At 42.7% G+C, this 18,744-nt stretch overlaps 1 protein-coding gene across 3 annotated transcripts in view; it reads left to right on the top strand.

Moving 5' to 3' along the window:
- The window catches only part of LOC141140774 (serine palmitoyltransferase 3-like), a 129,147-nt gene that overhangs the window by 12,498 nt on the left and 97,905 nt on the right, over window positions 1-18,744 (top strand). For all 3 annotated transcript variants that reach the window (XR_012243998.1, XM_073628261.1, XM_073628263.1), the window contains one exon: window positions 14,925-15,113. Coding sequence is in view for 2 of the 3 variants with exons in the window: in XM_073628261.1 (XP_073484362.1) it covers window positions 14,925-15,113 (189 nt within the window). In the remaining variant the exon portion in view is untranslated. The remainder of the gene's footprint in view (window positions 1-14,924; window positions 15,114-18,744) is intronic.

Raw genomic sequence — 18,744 nt, 5'->3', positions numbered from 1 at the left:
TGGTGGACCATGTGGGTGACACTGTTCCTGGTTCTCTTGGCAGCAGTCTCGGGAAAAGCGTGGCTCTCTCTCTCAGATGCTGGTAGACAGTGTGGCCCTCTCTTTCTTAGGTGGAGTTCCACCGCACAGTCCCATCACCTTACCACTCCTGTCCTCTATCCCTCTCCTCACGGTAACTCTCCCCGGTATTTTCAAGAGAAACGTGGCTTTCTTTTCCTCTGTTGGGTCACACAGTCCCTGGTGTCAGCATGTGTGTCTCTCCCCTCAATCAGATGCTGGTACCTCAGACTGCTCTCCTCACTCTCCTCAGACAGCCCTCCACAGATCTTCTGTCAGCACTCTCTCTGTAATGCTGTGTGGAAAACCTGTCTCTCTCTCTTTTCTCTTACCTCAGCACTTCCCTCTCCTCATTTACCAAAGCCCTTCCTGAAACTCCCCTTTTTCCCAGTCTGATTTGTGTCTCTGAGTTTTCTGGAAGGACAAGTCAGCATCTCTCTGTCTCCATCTTGTGGCCAAAAGGAGAAATTGTATTACAACATGCCTGCTACATATGCATGTCCAATAACCACTTGCCGACCGCTGCACACACATATACGTCGGCAAAATGGCACAGGCAGCAAATGGGTGTATCTGTACTTCCCTTTAAATTTGCTGCCTATCGAGCACCCGTCGGTGCCCGCGGGTCCCGTGAACTTGATGTTCACCGGCGGCCCGCGATTGCGGCGAGGAGAGGCAGAACAGGGAGATGCCTATGTAAACAAGGCATTTCCCTGTTCTGCCTAGCAACCTGACAGGGATATACTGCTCCCTGTCCTCGGGAGCAGTGATCTCTGTCATGTTGTAGTGAGCCCACCCCCCCACAGTTAGAATCACTCCCTAGGACACACTTAACCCCCTGACCGCCCCCTAGTGTGTAACCCCTTCCCTGCCAGTGTCATTTATACAGTAATCAGTGGCTATTTGTAGCTCTGATTGCTGTATAAATGACAATGGTCCCAAAATAGTGTCAAAAGTGTTCGATGTGCCCGCCATAATGTCGCAGTCCCGATAAAAATTGCAGCCATTACTAGTAAAAATAAATAAATAAATAAAAATGCCATAAATCTATCCCTATTTTGTAGACGCTATAACTTTTGCACAAACCGATCAATATACACTTATTGCAATTTTTACCAAAAATTTGTAGAAGAATATATATCAGCCTAAACTGTGGAAGAAATTAGTTTTTTTATATATTTTTTGGGTATATTTATTATAGCAAAAAGTAAAAAATATTGCTTTTTTTTCAAAATTGACGCTCTTTTTTTGTTTATAGCGTAAAAAATAAAATCTGAAGAGGTGATCAAATACCACCAAAAGAAAGCTATATTTGTGGGAAAAAAAGACGTCAAATTTGATTTGGTACAACGATGCACGACACGCGCAATTATCAGCTAAATTGACGTAGTACAGAATCACAAAAAATGCTCTGGTCAGGAAGGGGGTAAATCCTTCCGGGGCTGAAGTGGATAAACTACAATTTTAAATGAATTAGTAGCCTTTGTAGGTGCATATTCCTTTTAGTGTTTTTGTATGGTATTTTTGGAAGCATCTCCTCTTATGATTTAGGTTATAGGCACCATTTCATACCACTCCCGGGATTCATACAATGTGGGTGTTTTTGCAACTGCAAACTTTAACACCCAGAAATCCCCAGAAACAGGGGAGGAGAAAAGAGAGCTTTTCCAGGCTTTCAGGGGAGAGAAAACTCTCTTTCTGCTGGGGATCAGAGCGGAACACATCTCTTTGCCTCTGTCTGTGTGCATACAGACTCCAGTGACAGCCTGAGCACCAGAGTTCCGGGAATTAAGTCTGTGAGGATCAGGGTACTGAGACTAAGCTTTGAGGACCAGATTGCAAGAAATGAGCCACCAATGTTTGAGTTCTGGGGGTGAAGAAACAAACAGGTGTCCAGGACAAGGTTCACTAAGTGCCAGGACTGGTGAGCAGTTGCGGCTGTGCTTACTGCCCACTGTAAGAAGTTCAGTACAACAGGAGACTGTCCATTTGCTGAATAACCCCAAAACCAACCTCTACATGCAGGTTTAAAGGGTCAATAATCAATTGCACCACAGTTTACCCTTGCGGAAATCACATGGGCAGTGACAAAACGCATCAGGGCTGAGTCTAATGATGTCATTGTGCAACCTGGAGGTAGCCATATTGGATGTTTGGTGAGGTGATGCCAAAGTTTTTATGTTAAGAGGGCAATACATCTGATTATTTTAAAGCACTTTTATGGCAGTGCACTGACTGAATGGTCCACTATAGCATGTGTTATGTGTTATTCTGGTCTTTTAATAAAGTGGATTTTTAAAAGGATAAAGCACTATGTGAGCTTTTTATTTATTTATTTTTTTTTTTTTTTTGAGCAGAAGAGCTATTGTATGGTGGTGTGAGGCATAAAGCTACTTACTAATCCTGGAGGGAAGGATAATATCTAGAGGCATCCAGAGGAGGTGAATGAGGCCCTTTAAGGGGAATGTGCATAGTGACCTACAGAATAATGAGGTCAATATTTGAAGGTGAGCGCACAGTGTGAAGGGTGGTAGCACTCATTTGGGGAATATTACACAAAGAAAAGTTTACAAATACCTGTGGATACTAAGGACTTATTCGGTGGACTTGATTTATATTACATACATTACATGGACGATAGTTTGCACATTGAATATGTGAATAGTGTTGATATTATTTTATTGATATTATATTTATTGTCATTTCGATAAACGGTATATGAAAGATTGTACCTAATATTTAGAGGGGTAAATTAGGTCTCATATTGTATTGCACTTTCAGATAAATTAGATTTTAAGCACTTTTAAAATAAGAATATCTGAGGTTAAATGTTTGAAACATATTTCAGTGTGAGCTGAAGCACTTCACATATTAGTTGAGACTGGTAAGATTGCACTTAATAGAACATGTGATACACATTAATAGGTTATAACACAATAATAGGTTGCACAGAGAATCATTCACATATATTAAGTGCACCACCATACAAACTGGGCCCCGCCGCTAGCCAGCTGAAGCCTGCAGACCTACCTGTCATACCAAGCGGCTCTTCTGGGGGTATGTGCTACACTGATATTTCTGTTTTGTATGGTTATAGGCTAGTTAGGTTCTGTGCTGTTTTTATAAATCTATTAGGAACATCAGTGGTCACCAGAATTCCAGGTTCCACACAAGGCTATACAGAGATTATGAATGTTATCTGTTACTTAGACAAAGGTCAAATTTATAATCAAACTATGTACAGAATAAAAACATTTAAGCTATTGAAAAGATGGATCACATCATAACAATACTGTATTATCTATGACTCTGATCAATGATCCCTCCAATACTCATATTTTCCTGGCAACTATGAGGACATGCGGTATGTTGCTGATCATGACTCTCCTGGGTATAATAACATATGTTGTGTAAAACCCAGTGAAACTAGTAGAACATGCTAGAGGAGTTTGTGCTATGTTATTATTACAACCCACACATTGGCAGATACAAGAGGAAATTAAATTTAACTAATGTGTTTCCAAATTGACCATGTTTCAAGCACACAGAGAAGCTGATAATTCAAAATATACCAGATACACAATCAGACTATACATTTCTACATATTTAAATAAAACCGGTTTTGAACTATTGCAAATTTGGCAGTTTCAGAGGTGTTCTTCAAATTTGAAATATGTCCTTGCTTAATGAGCTGAGGAGGACATGTACCTTTAATTCCCCCTTTCAAAACTTTCTTATGACGCATAATGATAATGTTTACATTAATGTTTAACATTAATGTTTAATGCTTACAAGCCAACAAGTCAGTTGTTTGCTTTTTGAGTGACAACATTTGGAATCTTCCCATATCAAATAAATGAGTTCCATAATTTATAATTGTTATTCATAAAAATGTGGTATTGCATTGCTGAGCAACCTGGATGATATCCAAATGTCATGTCTAAGAAATAAGACAGCAGATTGAAGCACATCATGTTTTGTGTCTTGAAATAAACCATTCAAAAATATTTAGGCTGTCCTTACTGATCTCCCCTTCTGATAAAATAGTTGCTTGGTCATTGTGCTCATCTTTTGGCCTTACTTCTTTAAGTCAATGATCAGGAACCAGAATAAATACCAGGGTTTATTGAAGCTAAAGACAACCAGAAAACTAGTATTTCATAAAAAAGGGCAAGAATGGCAGCCCCATATTTTTTGTATGACGGTTCTTACAATTGGATTCTACAATATCTTTGTAATTTATTTAGATTTATTAACAACAGTGTAGTCTGAAGGTCTCCTAAACAATCCATTCAATGTACAACCAATCAGATTCCACCCATTGCATAATTGTTGGTATTTATGTAGCGCTACCCTCGTAAGGGCCGATGAATGAATCTATACCCCACTGGTTGCCCCGACTCTGCAAATCCTACGTCACCTCTGACACCCTGGGTTCAGTCATTTTTTTTACAAACTGTCACCAATAATAAGAAACTTACACAACACCAGTGAACCAGTTCAAGTTTGTTTACTGTGGTAAAAGGGACACATAAAAGTGTAAAACATAACACTGTAAATCGCAAAGGTATTTTTATCTTAACGATATAGCACTGTTTATGAATACTATTTGTAATTGATAACCTTTTGGTAGTAAAGAGAAATGCAAAGTATACAAAATAACCAAATTGTGCCAGTCCCTGTTTCTGTCACAGTAACCTATGTGAACAGGTCAGCAGAAGGGTATGGAACTGACACTTAATTTACTTTGTCAGGTTCACTTACTTCTGTTTCCTCAACCCACAGGCCATTAACATCAGTACAAAATGACAAACATTATGCAAACTATTGTGTTTAAATTGTCTGGCTCCTTTAAATAGAGTCCCAAAGTGAGTGAAGACCCTATGTGCTAAAAATAACTTTAGTCACTTGAGCGAATAAAGAGAGGATAAAAGAGTTGAAGTTTTACTCCTTAGAATACGGCAAATCTTCAGCTAGCCTTGAAGTATTAAGAATAGGGTATTCCTTGATGATAGGGTATAGCAAATTTGTCTAATCTGTGGTGTATCTTTATTTTACTTCACACTCCTTCCTATATGGCTAGAATATTATTATATCCAATGAGATTGCTGGTGGTAAAGATGTGAACAGGATATAGATATCTGCATACAGTGTTCGTTAGAGTATGTGAACTAACTTCCAGTGGCACCACAAGTACCAGAAAGCTGGGTTGAATAAGGAATGTCCATATGCAGAATCTAAATGGGCAAATGCCCGCTCAACACACTGGTTACAGAAACTGCTGGCAGCAATGCAGGTGATGATAAAGACTCTTTCAGGAACTCCCTCTGAATCCTGGCTCTGGGAATGGCGCCTGACCCCATCACACCACGCCGCGGCCTACCTGCATCTGAAATGCAGGCGTCGCTGAAGCATCTGGAACAGTCTCTGGTCCGCTGTAGGTACCTCTGCAGAGGTCACTCTGGATGCAGCTGTATGACTCCCCGCTGTGCAAGCCACAACTCGCAAGCAGGTCACACTGACATAGAGCTCCTGCTGGCAGATCCAAGCTGGCATCCCTAGAGAGCGATCTAGGCCACGACCTTCCTTTTTATATCCCCTCCCAGTATTCTGTTCTCCTCTCCTCAGCAATCTGGTAGTCGTAGTTCAGACCACCCCTGCTGGAATGAAAACTTCAGCATTCTGAACTACACATCCCTCAATGCTTTGCTCTGCTTTAAGTTTTGTCTAAAAGGAAATGACACAGAGTCCAAGCCAACACTAGAGGGAGACAACCCCACTTTAACAACGCTGTACACTGTCCCTGAATTGCAGGAATAATAGCCAGCTCCTGGCTACATTTATAAAAATTGTAACATCAAATTGCTAAATATGTGACCAGCTTTGAAAACTGGTCTAACACAACATTTTCTCGGATAGCCAGTCAGTGTTTCATACAGCCTTGTCTAAATTTTCGATTGAAAGCCCATCTTCAGACTCTAGTTCTCCCACCCATCAAAAATGTAAATACATACCTTCTTGTTCGGTGTTTTCCTTAACCACATACCTTCTTATTTTGCCCAGCAGTACTGTGAACCCAGACAGGTGTAGTGGTGCATCTCCTGGGGGTGTGTCCATGCTTTTGAGCCTTTGCTCACATGAAGAGGGTTAAATAACATTGGGTGTCATTTAACCTAGAAGTGGTTAGTGATGAGCAGTGGATAAGGAAATGGAGGACAGCTTTTGAGTATGGAAAAAGAGAATAGTGATTAAAAATAGATAGATTTGTGCTTTAACAACTTCAGCCCCGGAATTTACCCCCTTCCTGACCAGGCCATGTTTTGCGATATGGCACTGCATCGCTTTAACTGACAATTGCGCAGTCGTGCACCGTTTTACCCAAATAAAATTTAGGTCCTTAATTTCCCACAAATAGAGCTTTCTTTTAGTGGTATTTGATTACCCCTGCATTTTTTATTTTTTGCGCTATAAACATAAGAGCGACAATGAAAAAAAAACAATATTTTTTACTTTTTGCTATAATAAATACCCCCAATTTAAGAATAAAAAAGTTAAAAAAATTCTTCATCAGTTTTGAACAATATGTATTCTACATATTTTTTGGGAAAAAAAATCGCTATACGCATATATTGAGTGGTTTGCGCAAAAGTTATAGAGTCTACAAAATAGGGGATAGATTTATGGCATTTTTATTATTATTATTTTTTTATTTTTTTAGTAATGGCGGCAATCATCGATTTTTATCCGGACTGCGATATTGAAAGAATTGAGTTCTGTCATTTCAAAGCCACTGTTTCTAATTTTTAGGGACTTGTTATTGACTGGCATGCTACCAATGGATTGGCATAGGGCCAATGTGGTGCCCATATTTAAAAAGCGATCAAAGTCTTTACCAAGTAACTTTAGACCTGTTAGTTTAACTTTGTAGTTGGGAAGATACTGGAGAGGTTAATACTAGACCACATAGATGAGTTCTTGCTGGAAAAAAATATTTATAGCAACAGACAGCATGGATTCATGAAAGACAAAAGTTGTCAGACAAACCTGATTTCTTTTTATGAAGAGGTGAAGTAAAACCTTGGACAGAGAGGTGGCTGTGGACGTGGTATACCTGGATTTCGTAAAAGCATTTAACACAGTTCCCCGTACACGGCTAATGTGTAAGGTAAAGTCTACAGGCTTGGAAAGATCGGTTTGTAAATGGATAGAAAACTGGCTAAAAGGTAGAATTCAGAGAGTAGTTGTTAATGATTCTTACTCTGAATGGTCTAAGATGTAAGTGGTGTACCCCAAGGTTCAGTATTGGGACCCTTACTTTTTAATATCTTTATAAATGATATAGGGTCTGGGATTAACATTTCAGTGTTTGCAAATGACACCAAGTTATGCAGTGGAATAACGTCTTTACAGGATGTCTCCAACTTACAATAAGGTGACCAGATTTTTAAAGTGAAATCCGGGGACATACAGTCAGGTTCATAAATATTGGGACATCGACACAATTCTAATCTTTTTAGCTCTATACACCACCACAATGGATTGGAAATGAAACGAACAAGATGTGCTTTGCCTGCAGACTTTCAGCTTTAATTTGAGGGTATTTACATCCAAATCAGGTGAACGGTGTAGGAATTACAACAGTTTGTATATGTGCCTCCCACTTTTTAAGGGACCACAAGTAATGGGACAGATTAACAATCATCCATCAAACTTTCACTTTTTAATACTTGGTTGCAAATCCTTTGCAGTCAATTACAGCCTGAAGTCTGGAATGCATAGACACCACCAGACGCTGGGTTTCATCCCTGGTGATGCTCTGCCAGGCCTCTACTGCAACTTTCTTCAGTTCCTGCTTGTTCTTGGGGCATTTTCCATTCAGTTTTGTCTTCAGCAAGTGAAATACATGCTCAATCAGATTCAGGTCAGGTGATTGACTTGGCCATTGCATAACATTCCACTTCTTTCCCTTAATAAACTCTTTGGTTGCTTTTGCAGTATGTTTCGGGTCATTGTCCATCTGCCTGGTGAAGCGACGTCCAATGAGTTCTGAAGCATTTTGCTGAATATGAGCAGATAATATTGCCCGAAACACTTCAGAATTCATCCTGCTGCTTTTGTCAGCAGTCACATCATCAATAAATACAATAGAACCGGTTCCCTTGGCAGCCATACATGTCCACGCCATGACACTACCACCACCATGCTTCACTGATAAGGTGGTATGCTTTGGATCATGAGCAGTTCCTTTCCTTCTCCATACCCTTCTCTTCCCATCACTCTGGTACAAGTTGATCTTGGTCTCATCTATCCATAGGATGTTGTTCCTGAACTGTGAAGGCTTTTTTAGATATTGTTTGGCAAACTCTAATCTGGCCTTCCTGTTTTTGAGGCTCACCAATGGTTTTCATCTTGTGGTGAACCCTCTGTATTCACTCTGGTGAAGTCTTCTCTTGATTGTTGATTTTGACACACATACATCTACCTCCTGGAGAGTGTTCTTGATCTGGCCAACTGTTGTGAAGGGTGTTTTTTTCACCAGGGAAAGAATTCTTCGGTCATCCACCACAGTTATTTTCCGTAGTGTTCCGGGTCTTTAGGTGTTGCTGAGCTCACCGGTGCGTTCTTTCTTTTTAAGGAAGTTCCAAACAGTTGATTTGGCCACATCTAATGTTTTTTCTATCTCTCTGATTGGTATGTTTTGTTTTTTCAGCCTAATGATGGCTTGCTTCACTGATAGCGACAGCTCTTTGGATCTCATATTGAGCGTTGACAGCAACAGATTCCAAATGCAAATAGCACACTTGAAATGAACTCTGGACCTTTTATCTGCTCCTTATAAATGGGATAATGAGGAAATAACACACACCTGGCCATGGAAAGCTGAGCAGGCAATTGTCCCATTACTTTTGGTCCCTTCAAAATTGGGAGGCACATATACAAACTGTTGTAATTCCTAGATCGGTCACCTGATTTGGATGTAAATACCCTCAAATTAAAGCTGAAAGTCTGCAGTTAAAGCACATCTTGTTTGTTTCATTTCAAATCCATTGTGGTAGTGTATAGAGCTAAAAAGATTACAATTGTGTCGATGTCCCAATATTTATGGACCTGACTGTATATATTTTTTTTTATTGGCAAATAGTAAACTATTTTATAAGCATATTTTCCTCAAATGATATATGCAGTGTGTGTGGTTTGTGTTTATATAATGATTGTATGATATATATGTTATTTCTGGAAATCATTTCATACCAGCCCCATAACATTATTATACCAGCCCAACCGCATATTGTCATTATTTTCTTGTTCATAAAAAGGGAAAACCATGCATTTTAAAGCACATTTAAAGAGTGTATTATACTCACTAGTACTCATCAGCACAGCCTCATCAGTGCCCATCAATGCAGCCTCACCAGTGCCCATCAATGCAGCCTCACCAGTGCCCATCAGCGCAGCCTCACCAGTGCCCATCAGTGCAGCCTCACTAGTGCCCTTCAATGCAGCCTCACCAGTGCCCATCAGCTCAGCCTCATCATTGTCCATCAGTGCAGCCTCACCTGTGCCCAATGCCCATCAATGCAGCGTCACCAGAGCCCAGAAGCTCAGCCTCATCAGTGCTGCATCACCAGTGCCCATCAATTCCGTCTCACCAGTGTCCATCAATGCAGCCTTACCAGTGCCCATCAGCTCATCCTGATCGGTGCCCATCAATGCAGCCTGATCAGTGTCCATCAATGCAGTCTGATCAGTGCCCATCAATGCAGCCTCACCAGTGCCCATCAGTGCAGCCTATTCAGTGCCCATCAATGCAGTTTGTTCAGTGCCCATCAATGCAGCCTGTTCAGTGCCCATCAGCTCAGTCTGTTCAGAGCCCATCAGCTCAGCCTGTTCAAATGCCCATCAGCTCAGCCTGTTCAAATGCCCATCAACCCAGCCTGTTCAATGCCCACCAGCTCAGTCTGCTCAGTGCCCATCAATGCAGCCTGTTCAATGCCCATCAATGCAGACTGACAAATGCCCAGTAATGCAGCTCAATCAGTGCCCAGCAATGCAGCCCAATTAGTGTCCAGTAACGCAGCCAAGCAATGCAGACGGGTCAGTGACCAGGAATGCAGCCCAATCAGTGTCCAGTAATGCAGCCCGATCAGTGCCCAGCAATGCAGCCTGACCAGTCCCCAGCAATGCAGCCTGATTAGTGCCCAGTAATGCAGCCCGACCAGTGCCCAGCAATGCAGCCCTATCAGTCCCCAGCAATGAAGCCCGATCAGTTCCCAGCAATGAAGCCCGACCAGTGCTCAACAATGCAGCCTGACCAGTGCCCAAAAATGCAGCCTGATCAGTGTCCATCAATGCAGCCTCACCAGTGCCCATCAGCTCATCCTGATCAGTGCCCATCAATGCAGCCTCACCAGAACCCATCAATGCAGCCTGATCAGTGTCCATCAATGCAGCCTCACCAGTGCCCATCAATGCAGCCTCACCAGTGCCCATCAATGCAGCCTGTTCAGTGCCCATCAATGCAGTTTGTTCAGTGCCCATCAATGCAGCCTGTTCAGTGCCCATCAGCTCAGTCTGTTCAGAGCCCATCAGCTCAGCCTGTTCAATGCCCATCCATTCAGCCTATATAATGCCCACCAGCTCAGTTGGCTCAGTGCCCATCAATGCAGCCTGTTCAGTGCCCATCAATGCAGACTGACAAATGCCCAGTAATGTAGCCCGATCAGTGCCCAGCAATGCAGCCTGACTAGTGCCCAGGAATGCAGCCATACCAGTGCCCAGTAATGCAGCCCGATCAGAGCCCAGCAATGCAGCCCGATTAGTGCCCAGTAATGCAGCCTGACCAGTGCCCAGCAATGCAGCCCGACCAGTGCCCAGCAATGCAGCCCAACCAGTGCCCAGCAATGCAGCCCGACCAGTCCTCAGCAATGCAGCTCGACCAGTCCCCAGCAATACAGCCCTACCAGTGCCCAGCAAGGCAGCCCAACCAGTGCCTAGCAATGCAGCCCGATCAGTGCCCAGCAATGCAGCCCAATCAGTGTCCAGTAATGCAGCCGGATCAGTGCCCAGCAATGCAGCTGTGGTCAGTGACCAGCAATGCAGCCCAATCAGTGTCCAGTAATGCAGCCCGAGCAATGCCCAGTAATGCAGCCCAACCAGTGCCCAGCAATGCAGCCCTATCAGTGCCCAGCAATGAAGCCCGACCAGTGCCCAGCACTGCAGTCTGACCAGTGCCCAGCAATGCAGCCCGACCATTGCCCAGAAATGCAGCCCGATCAGTGCCCAGTAATGCAGCCCGATCAGTGTCCAGTAATGCAGCCTTTACCAGTGCAGTAGAAAAGTGATGAAAGCCAACTGGATCATCACAGAGGCCGGCGCCTCAGCCTGTTCAATGCCCATCAATTCAGCCTGTTCAATGCCCACCAGCTTAGTTTGCTCAGTGCCCATCAATGCAGCCTGTTCAGTGCCCATCAATGCAGACTGACAAATGCCCAGTAATGTAGCCCGAACAGTGCCCAGCAATGCAGCCTGACTAGTGCCCAGGAATGCAGCCATACCAGTGCCCAGTAATGCAGCCCGATCAGAGCCCAGCAATGCAGCCCGATTAGTGCCCAGTAATGCAGCCTGACCAGTGCCTAGTAATGCAGCCCAACCAGTGCCCAGCAATGCAGCCCGACCAGTCCTCAGCAATGCAGCCCGACCAGTCCTCAGCAATGCAGCCCGACCAGTCCCCAGCAATGCAGCCCGACCAGTGCCCAGCAAGGCAGCCCAACCAGTGCCCAGCTATGCAGCCCGATCAGTGCCCAGCAAGGCAGCCCAATCAGTGTCCATTAATGCAGCCGGATCAGTGCCCAGCAATGCAGCTGGGTCAGTGACCAGCAATGCAGCCCAATCAGTGTCTAGTAATGCAGCCCGATCAGTGCCCAGTAATGCAGCCCGACCAGTGCCCAGCAATGCAGCCTGATTAGTGCCCAGTAATGCAGCCCGACCAGTGCCCAGCAATGCAGCCCGACCAGTGCCCAGCAATGAAGCCCGACCAGTGCCCAGCAATGCAGCCCAACCAGTGCCCAGAAATGCAGCCCGATCAGTGCCCAGGAATGCAGCCCGATCAGTATCCAGTAATGCAGCCTTACCAGTGCAGTACAAAAGTGATGAAAGCCACCTGGATCAGCACAGAGACCGGCGCCGCCCGCTGTGACAACTTTAACACTTTAACGTCTCACAAGTCTTGGATCATCTCCTACCTATGATAGACAGCACACTGGACAAGGAGCCAAACCAGGAGGCGGGACTTGTGTGAAGGTGTTGTGCTGAAATAGTGTTTCCCCTGGCTCTTGGCTGAGATATGAACTCCACCCCTCCAGCCTACTGCACTACAGCTCCTCCTAATCTCTGCCCCTCCAGCCTTCTGCACTGCAGCTCCTCCCAGTCTCCCTCAGAATGACATTCACTCCTCTACCGTCCCCGCCCCCGTGCGCGCCCCCGGTTTTCATGGGGGAAACCTGTTTATGTACAACAGGCACAACAACTGCGGGTGCCCTGAAATCTGGGGACAGACGGGCTCCAGGGATAGTGTCCTCAATCCGGGGACTGTCCCCGGAAACTGGGGATGTCTGGTCATCCTAACTTATAAGCCGACCTCAATGCAATGTTTAATTGGGCAACTATGTGGCAAATAAGGTTTAATGTTGATAAATGTAAAGTTTTGCACATGGGGGCTAATAATATGTGCAGCGCTGGTAGATTTTCAATCCACTGCTGATAGATAAATGTAGTGGGTTATCTGTTCATACATAGTCAGATTTGCCTCTGTTCCAGCTTGGCTGAGTTGCATGTAGTTTCACACTGTGCCTGTGGGTGTTGTTGCAGCCATGGGTCGGTGTTGGAAAGGCAACACGCTGAAGTGTATGAGTGCTCCTCTGTCCCGGAGATAACTCGGTGGAGGTGGTCCTCCGAGTTGCATTCTGGGAGAGGGTATTTATGAGACAGACGCCATGTTCTAGGGTTCGTTTCGTTCCACCTGCTGGCCCTCCTAGCCGACAGGTATGTGCTAGGAGTACTACCTCGTGGTCCTCCGTTCGGGAGGCCCACATCGCTGCAGCGTGTGGGTGGGCTCAGAAGCCTATCTGGGGCCTACCACAGCGGCAGAGGAGTGGTCCTGGGCTGTCTATCCTAGAGGGAAGAAGCTGTATAACTGAGACGATCCCAGTGGAGGACTCGTCATGGAAGGATCATGCAGAGTGCTGGTCTGGAGAGGGGCCTGGTGACTCAGTTGGAGGACGTATCCTAAAGTTATCCTACCGCATAGTACTGCCGGCTTATAGGTTCTAGTACTGTGTTTGCTATTCATCTTAAACCATTACATCCTGTGGCAGAGGATCGTACGGGTTTTGTTCCAATCAAGTCTGTGGCAGAGACTTTTGTTCATGCTGCGTACTGGCTGCTAGGTTAGTGAGAGAAACCTATCCAGGCGGGCAAAGATTCAATTATAAAGAGAGAATACGTCTATCTACAAGCTCTCAATTCCTAATACTACACCAAGAAAAGGTATTTGAACTTCCCTGCAACTCTCCTTCTACCTCTTTCCTGCTACTTCCTTCAGTTTGTGTTCATTAAAGCATTGGAAAAGATACTCAAGTGTCCGGTGCCTACATTGTCTGGTATTAAACTCAACGGGACCCTAGACCCGGTTCTGGTGAAATAGAGGTGACAAACCTCTATTCTATAAACCAGCAGCTCCACCAAGAGTTATTGCTACATATGCATGCATCATATATACTCGGGGGAGTACAACTGGGGGATTCCATAGTGGAGAAGAACCTGGGGGTTTTGGTAGATCATAAGCTCAATAGTAGCATGCAATGCCAAGCTGCGGTTTCCAAAGCGAGCAAAGTCCTTTCTTGTATTAAGAGAGGTATGGAATCGAGAGAATGATATCATTTTGCCCCTGTACAAATCATTAGTAAGACCTCAACTGGTCTTACTTCAAGCTTCAGTTTTGGACACCAGTTCTCAAAAAGGATATCAGAGAACTAGAGAACGTGCAGAGAAGGTCAATCAAACTGATAAGAGGCATGGAGGAGCACAGGTATGAGGAAAGATTAGAGGAACTGAATTTATTCTCTCTTGAGAAGAGGCGATTAAGGGGGGATATGATCACCATGTACAAATACACATTATATAGTGAACTTGGTGTTAAGTTATTCACTTTAAGGTCTTTACAGAGGACAAGGGGGCACACTTTATGTCTAGAGGAAACAAGATTTCATTTTCAAATAGAGAAATGTTTATTCACAGTAAGAGCTGTGAAAATGTGGAATAGACTCCCTCCAGAGGTGGTTCTTGCAAGCTCAGTAGATTGCTTCAAAAAAGGCCTGAATTCTTTCCTAAATGTACATGATACAACTGGGTAAAAACATTTATAGGTTGATCCAGGGAAAATCTGATTGCTCTCGGGGGATCAGGAAAGAATTTTTTCCCCTGCTGTAGAAAATTGGATCATGCTTTGCTGGGATTTTTCACCTTCCTCTGGACTATGGGTAAATGGGATTGTAAGATTTTTTTTTTTTTTTTTATTGGTTGAACTAGATGGACTTGTGTCTTTTTTCAACCTAACTATGGAACTATGTAACTTTCATTTATATGCATACAAACAAGATACTGTACTAATAAAGTTCTGTAGATCATAAAGAAGGTACACTCATTTATGCTACTGGTGTATTTAGATCCCTTTACAAGTTTCATTAGTTGAACCAGTACATTGCAAATTATTCCCAAAATTCTGCCTGCAGTGAATACACCCAATTCTCTGGGTCAGGATTAGTCTGTTCACTCATCACATTATTAAAAGTTTTTTCCTCTTTACACAGAATGGAGTCGTTAAACACAGCCTGCGCAAGAAAGAGTTTAAAGAGTCTTTTGAAGATGCACCCATGTACATTCTTGTGTTCACGTATATTTGTTATGGAATTCTCATCTTATTTGGCTACTTGCGTGACTTTATGAGAGCATGGGGACTGGAGAAGTGTCACATGGCTGACGAAAGGGAGGAACAGAAAGTAAGAGTAAACTGTGTCTTAACATGTCTAATTACTGTCTTTTTATTTCACTTGCAATGTGTCTTTGAACCTATTATGAAATTTAACCAATCCAGGAAGTATAAATTTTCCAGCACCGCCTGCTTCCCCCTTTATCATCATAGCTCTCTTTTCTTCTTGAAATGTCTAATATCTGTCTGTGCTGGACCTGCTTCAACTGTTGCTGTAATGGACTTCAACAGGGTCTCTTCTAAAGGGTGCACTACCGACAAAAGATTCAGATAGGGTAATGGGTTTTGTAAATATAGAGCACATCAAACTTTTCTTCCTTTTAGGCACTCTTGGGTTGATTCACTAGAGGCAAATAGACTGTTCGCTTTCCAGGGTAAGTTGCATTTTGCAAGGGAATTTTCCCCACAGGTTAGTGAATATGGTGAAGCTCTGCTGACTTCCCTAATCAATTATGTGCAACCGAAAATGCAGTTTTGTTTTTTTTACCATGATTTCACCATGTTTAATAAGTAGTGGAGAAAATTCCCTTGCACCGTGCAACTTCCCTTGCAGAGTAAGTGTATTTGCCTTTCATTAATAAATCCCTCTGTCTCTAGTTGAAACTTTCAACAAAGCCAATTAAGGAGTCACTGCCTAGACTTACTCATAGGGCAGAGTCAATGATTTTGTAGAACAATTACTAATTTGATGTGTAATTTTGTTATGCAGACTGTTTGCTAGAGATTTTGCTAAAAAAAAAAAAAAAAAAAAAGGTGAAAATCTGAATTTACAAAGCCAACACAAATCCTAATGCTAACCTCAAAGTTAACTTTATTGCTGATAATAACCTTAACTTTAGCACAAACACTAACATTATAGCTATTACCAGTTATATTTTTCTGTTTTTGCATAGTAAATTGATCCAGTTTGGACTAATGTACATATAGAGTTATACAATCAATCGTTAAAAAAAAACAATTAATCGTTAAAAAAAAACATGATCTCGATTCAAACCCCCTGACGATCTCTATTGCAGAGTTTGCCAATTCTTTCATATAACAAGGGGAGAGACTTATCTGCTCACTCAGCTGTCAAAAGAAAACATCAGGGCAGTCTGCCAAGTTTTTAACATGAAACATTGTAACTAACTCTTCCTTCTTAGATCAAAGGGATAAACTTCTGTGTGTAAAGAAAAAATCCAGGCAACGTGTAAATGCAGGAAGTTTAACAACTTAAAGTCTAAATCTTTTTCTAACACTTGTTTTTTAAGTTAAAATCAATATTTTTTGCTAGAAAATTACTTGGAACCCCCAAACATTATATATATTTTAGCAGAGACCCTAGGGAATAAAATGTCAATTGCTGCAATATTTTATGTCACACTGCATTTGCCCAGCGGTCTTTCAAACGCAATTTTTTGGGATAAAATACACTTCAATGAATAAAAAAAAAAAAAAACGAAACAGTAAAGTTAGCCCAATTTTTTTTTTGTTTTAATGTGAAAGATGATGTTACGCTGTGAGAATCGTGATCTATCTTCTAAGCAAAAAAATTGTGATTTTCATTTTTGCCAGCATCGTGCAGCTCTAACATATACTGTACATATTCCATATCTAAACAGTCCCTGTGGAAGCAGGGTATACATGGGCTGGTTCAGTAGGAACAGGCTGACTTCTGGTCTGTGTGTACTGCTGACTGTTCAAAAGAAGGCGGTCGTTAGAAGCCGGTCAAACAGTCATGCTGGAAAATCAGCATTCAATCAGTTAATGGCTGCAATCTTTGTATTCTGGTGGAGTCCCCCTGTCAGGATGCTAGGAAAAAACAGGTGAGATTCTTGCACCAACATTGTTTTTAATGATGCAGGGATCTGTCGGTTTATTTTGTTCAACCTGCTGATTGAACAAAAAAATACTGAAGGTGTATACCTTGCTTAAGCATAGTAGTGACAGCTACTTGAATGATCCTTTTTGTCTTCCAGCTCCTGCCCTGCCTTTTTATCTCATCCATTCAGAGAACACTCTGTGGTTGGCACAGGATCCGAAAGACAGTGAGGATCACCACAGTAGCGGGGGCTACTACAGTGATTGTCCACTTCCACAGAGATGAGTCAGATATGGAATGGGCAAACAAACATTGGTCCAAGCTGGACCAATGTAACTAGGCAAAAAAGCATACCTAAATTCAGCTTTACGCCTAGCCACAACTTTAATCCTAACATTAAAGCGGGGGTCCACCTATCTATCGTTTTTTTTTTTTTTTTGAGTTTATTCACAAACTTTTCTTCTCAGCATTACATACTCACATATTGTGTGTAATATGTCCGCCTGTGTCAGATTTCGTCGGAAAGAATAACTTATAATATTCACTGCAGGCGGTTTCCATCTTCATTGTGGGCATTTGAAGCCCACAAGCATTTATTTCCTGGATGTGGTGAATGCTGTGCTCCCAGCATTCACCACTCGTACCCGCACATGCTCAGTGGCATCCTGGGAAGCCTGAGGCTAGTTCCCAGGAGTCTGGGAGAGGCTAGAAACACGCCTACTCCTACGGGAGGAGAACCAGGAAGTGCAAAGAAGAATAGAAAAATAAAAGGTAATTACGGCGATTTAAATTTTTTGTAAACGGCATGTCAGCATCTAGGCAAGGAAGAGAATGCATACAGATATTGTTCAAAATTTGGGTGGAACCCCGCTTTAACTCTAATCCTATTCCTAACTCTAAAACAGTAACCTTTATTCTTCTATATCAAACAAAGACGCTGATCACCATGCCAACTCTGACATGGTGATCACATGACTTTGTTCACAAACAGCACTGAGCTTGTGATAAAAGGGATTGTTTACCAACAAAACCATTTGTCACTACATGGTTAACATGGTAATCGAATGACGAAGTTGATTAAAAAAAGCCATATAATGCCGTGTACACACGGGCGGACTTTTTGACCAGACTGGTCCAACGGGGCGAATCCGTCGGACAATCTGACCGTGTGTGGGCTTCATCGGTCCTGCAGCGGACTTTGTCGAGCGAAAATCAGACGGAATTTATCTTTGAAACATGTTTCAAATCTTTCCGACGGACTCGAGTCTGGTTGAAAAATCTGCTCGTCTGTATGCTAGTCCGACGGACGAAAACTGACACTAGGGCAGCTATTGGCTACTGGCTATTAACTTCCTTATTTTAGTCCAGTCGTACGTCATCACGTACGAATCCGTCTGATTTTGGTGTGATCGTGTGTAGGAAAGTCCGTTCGTTCGGAAGTTCGTCGGAAGTTCGTCAAAAGTCCGTCGGAAAGACTGTCGGACCTTTGATGCCGAAAAGTCTTCCCGTGTGTACGCGGCATAAGTGACATGCCTTTGTTTGTCTACAAATTTTCACTATATTTCTTTCTAGGTGTATTTGATATTCACTTGGAAATAAACCTTTAATAAAAGTAGTAATACATTTCATGGAAATATAAAAGACAGATGGCAGAAAAAAAAGTTCTACACAGAGTTTGCCACCTTTTATGTAAATATTTTTGTCTAAGGATAGTCATATGTTACCCGAAGCCAAAATGTCTTGATTTTTGTCAAGATTTTAGCAAAGCAGAAACTCTCAATTCTGCTAATGTCTAACTGGTCACTTAATGTGTAAGTTTCAGACTGAACTGTTAAGGTCT

Source organism: Aquarana catesbeiana, linkage group LG04, assembly GCF_042186555.1.
Source record: "Aquarana catesbeiana isolate 2022-GZ linkage group LG04, ASM4218655v1, whole genome shotgun sequence".
Lineage (NCBI taxonomy): Eukaryota > Metazoa > Chordata > Amphibia > Anura > Ranidae > Aquarana > Aquarana catesbeiana.
Note: the sequence above shows the minus strand (reverse complement) of the source record. Positions and strands in the feature narration are given on the sequence as shown.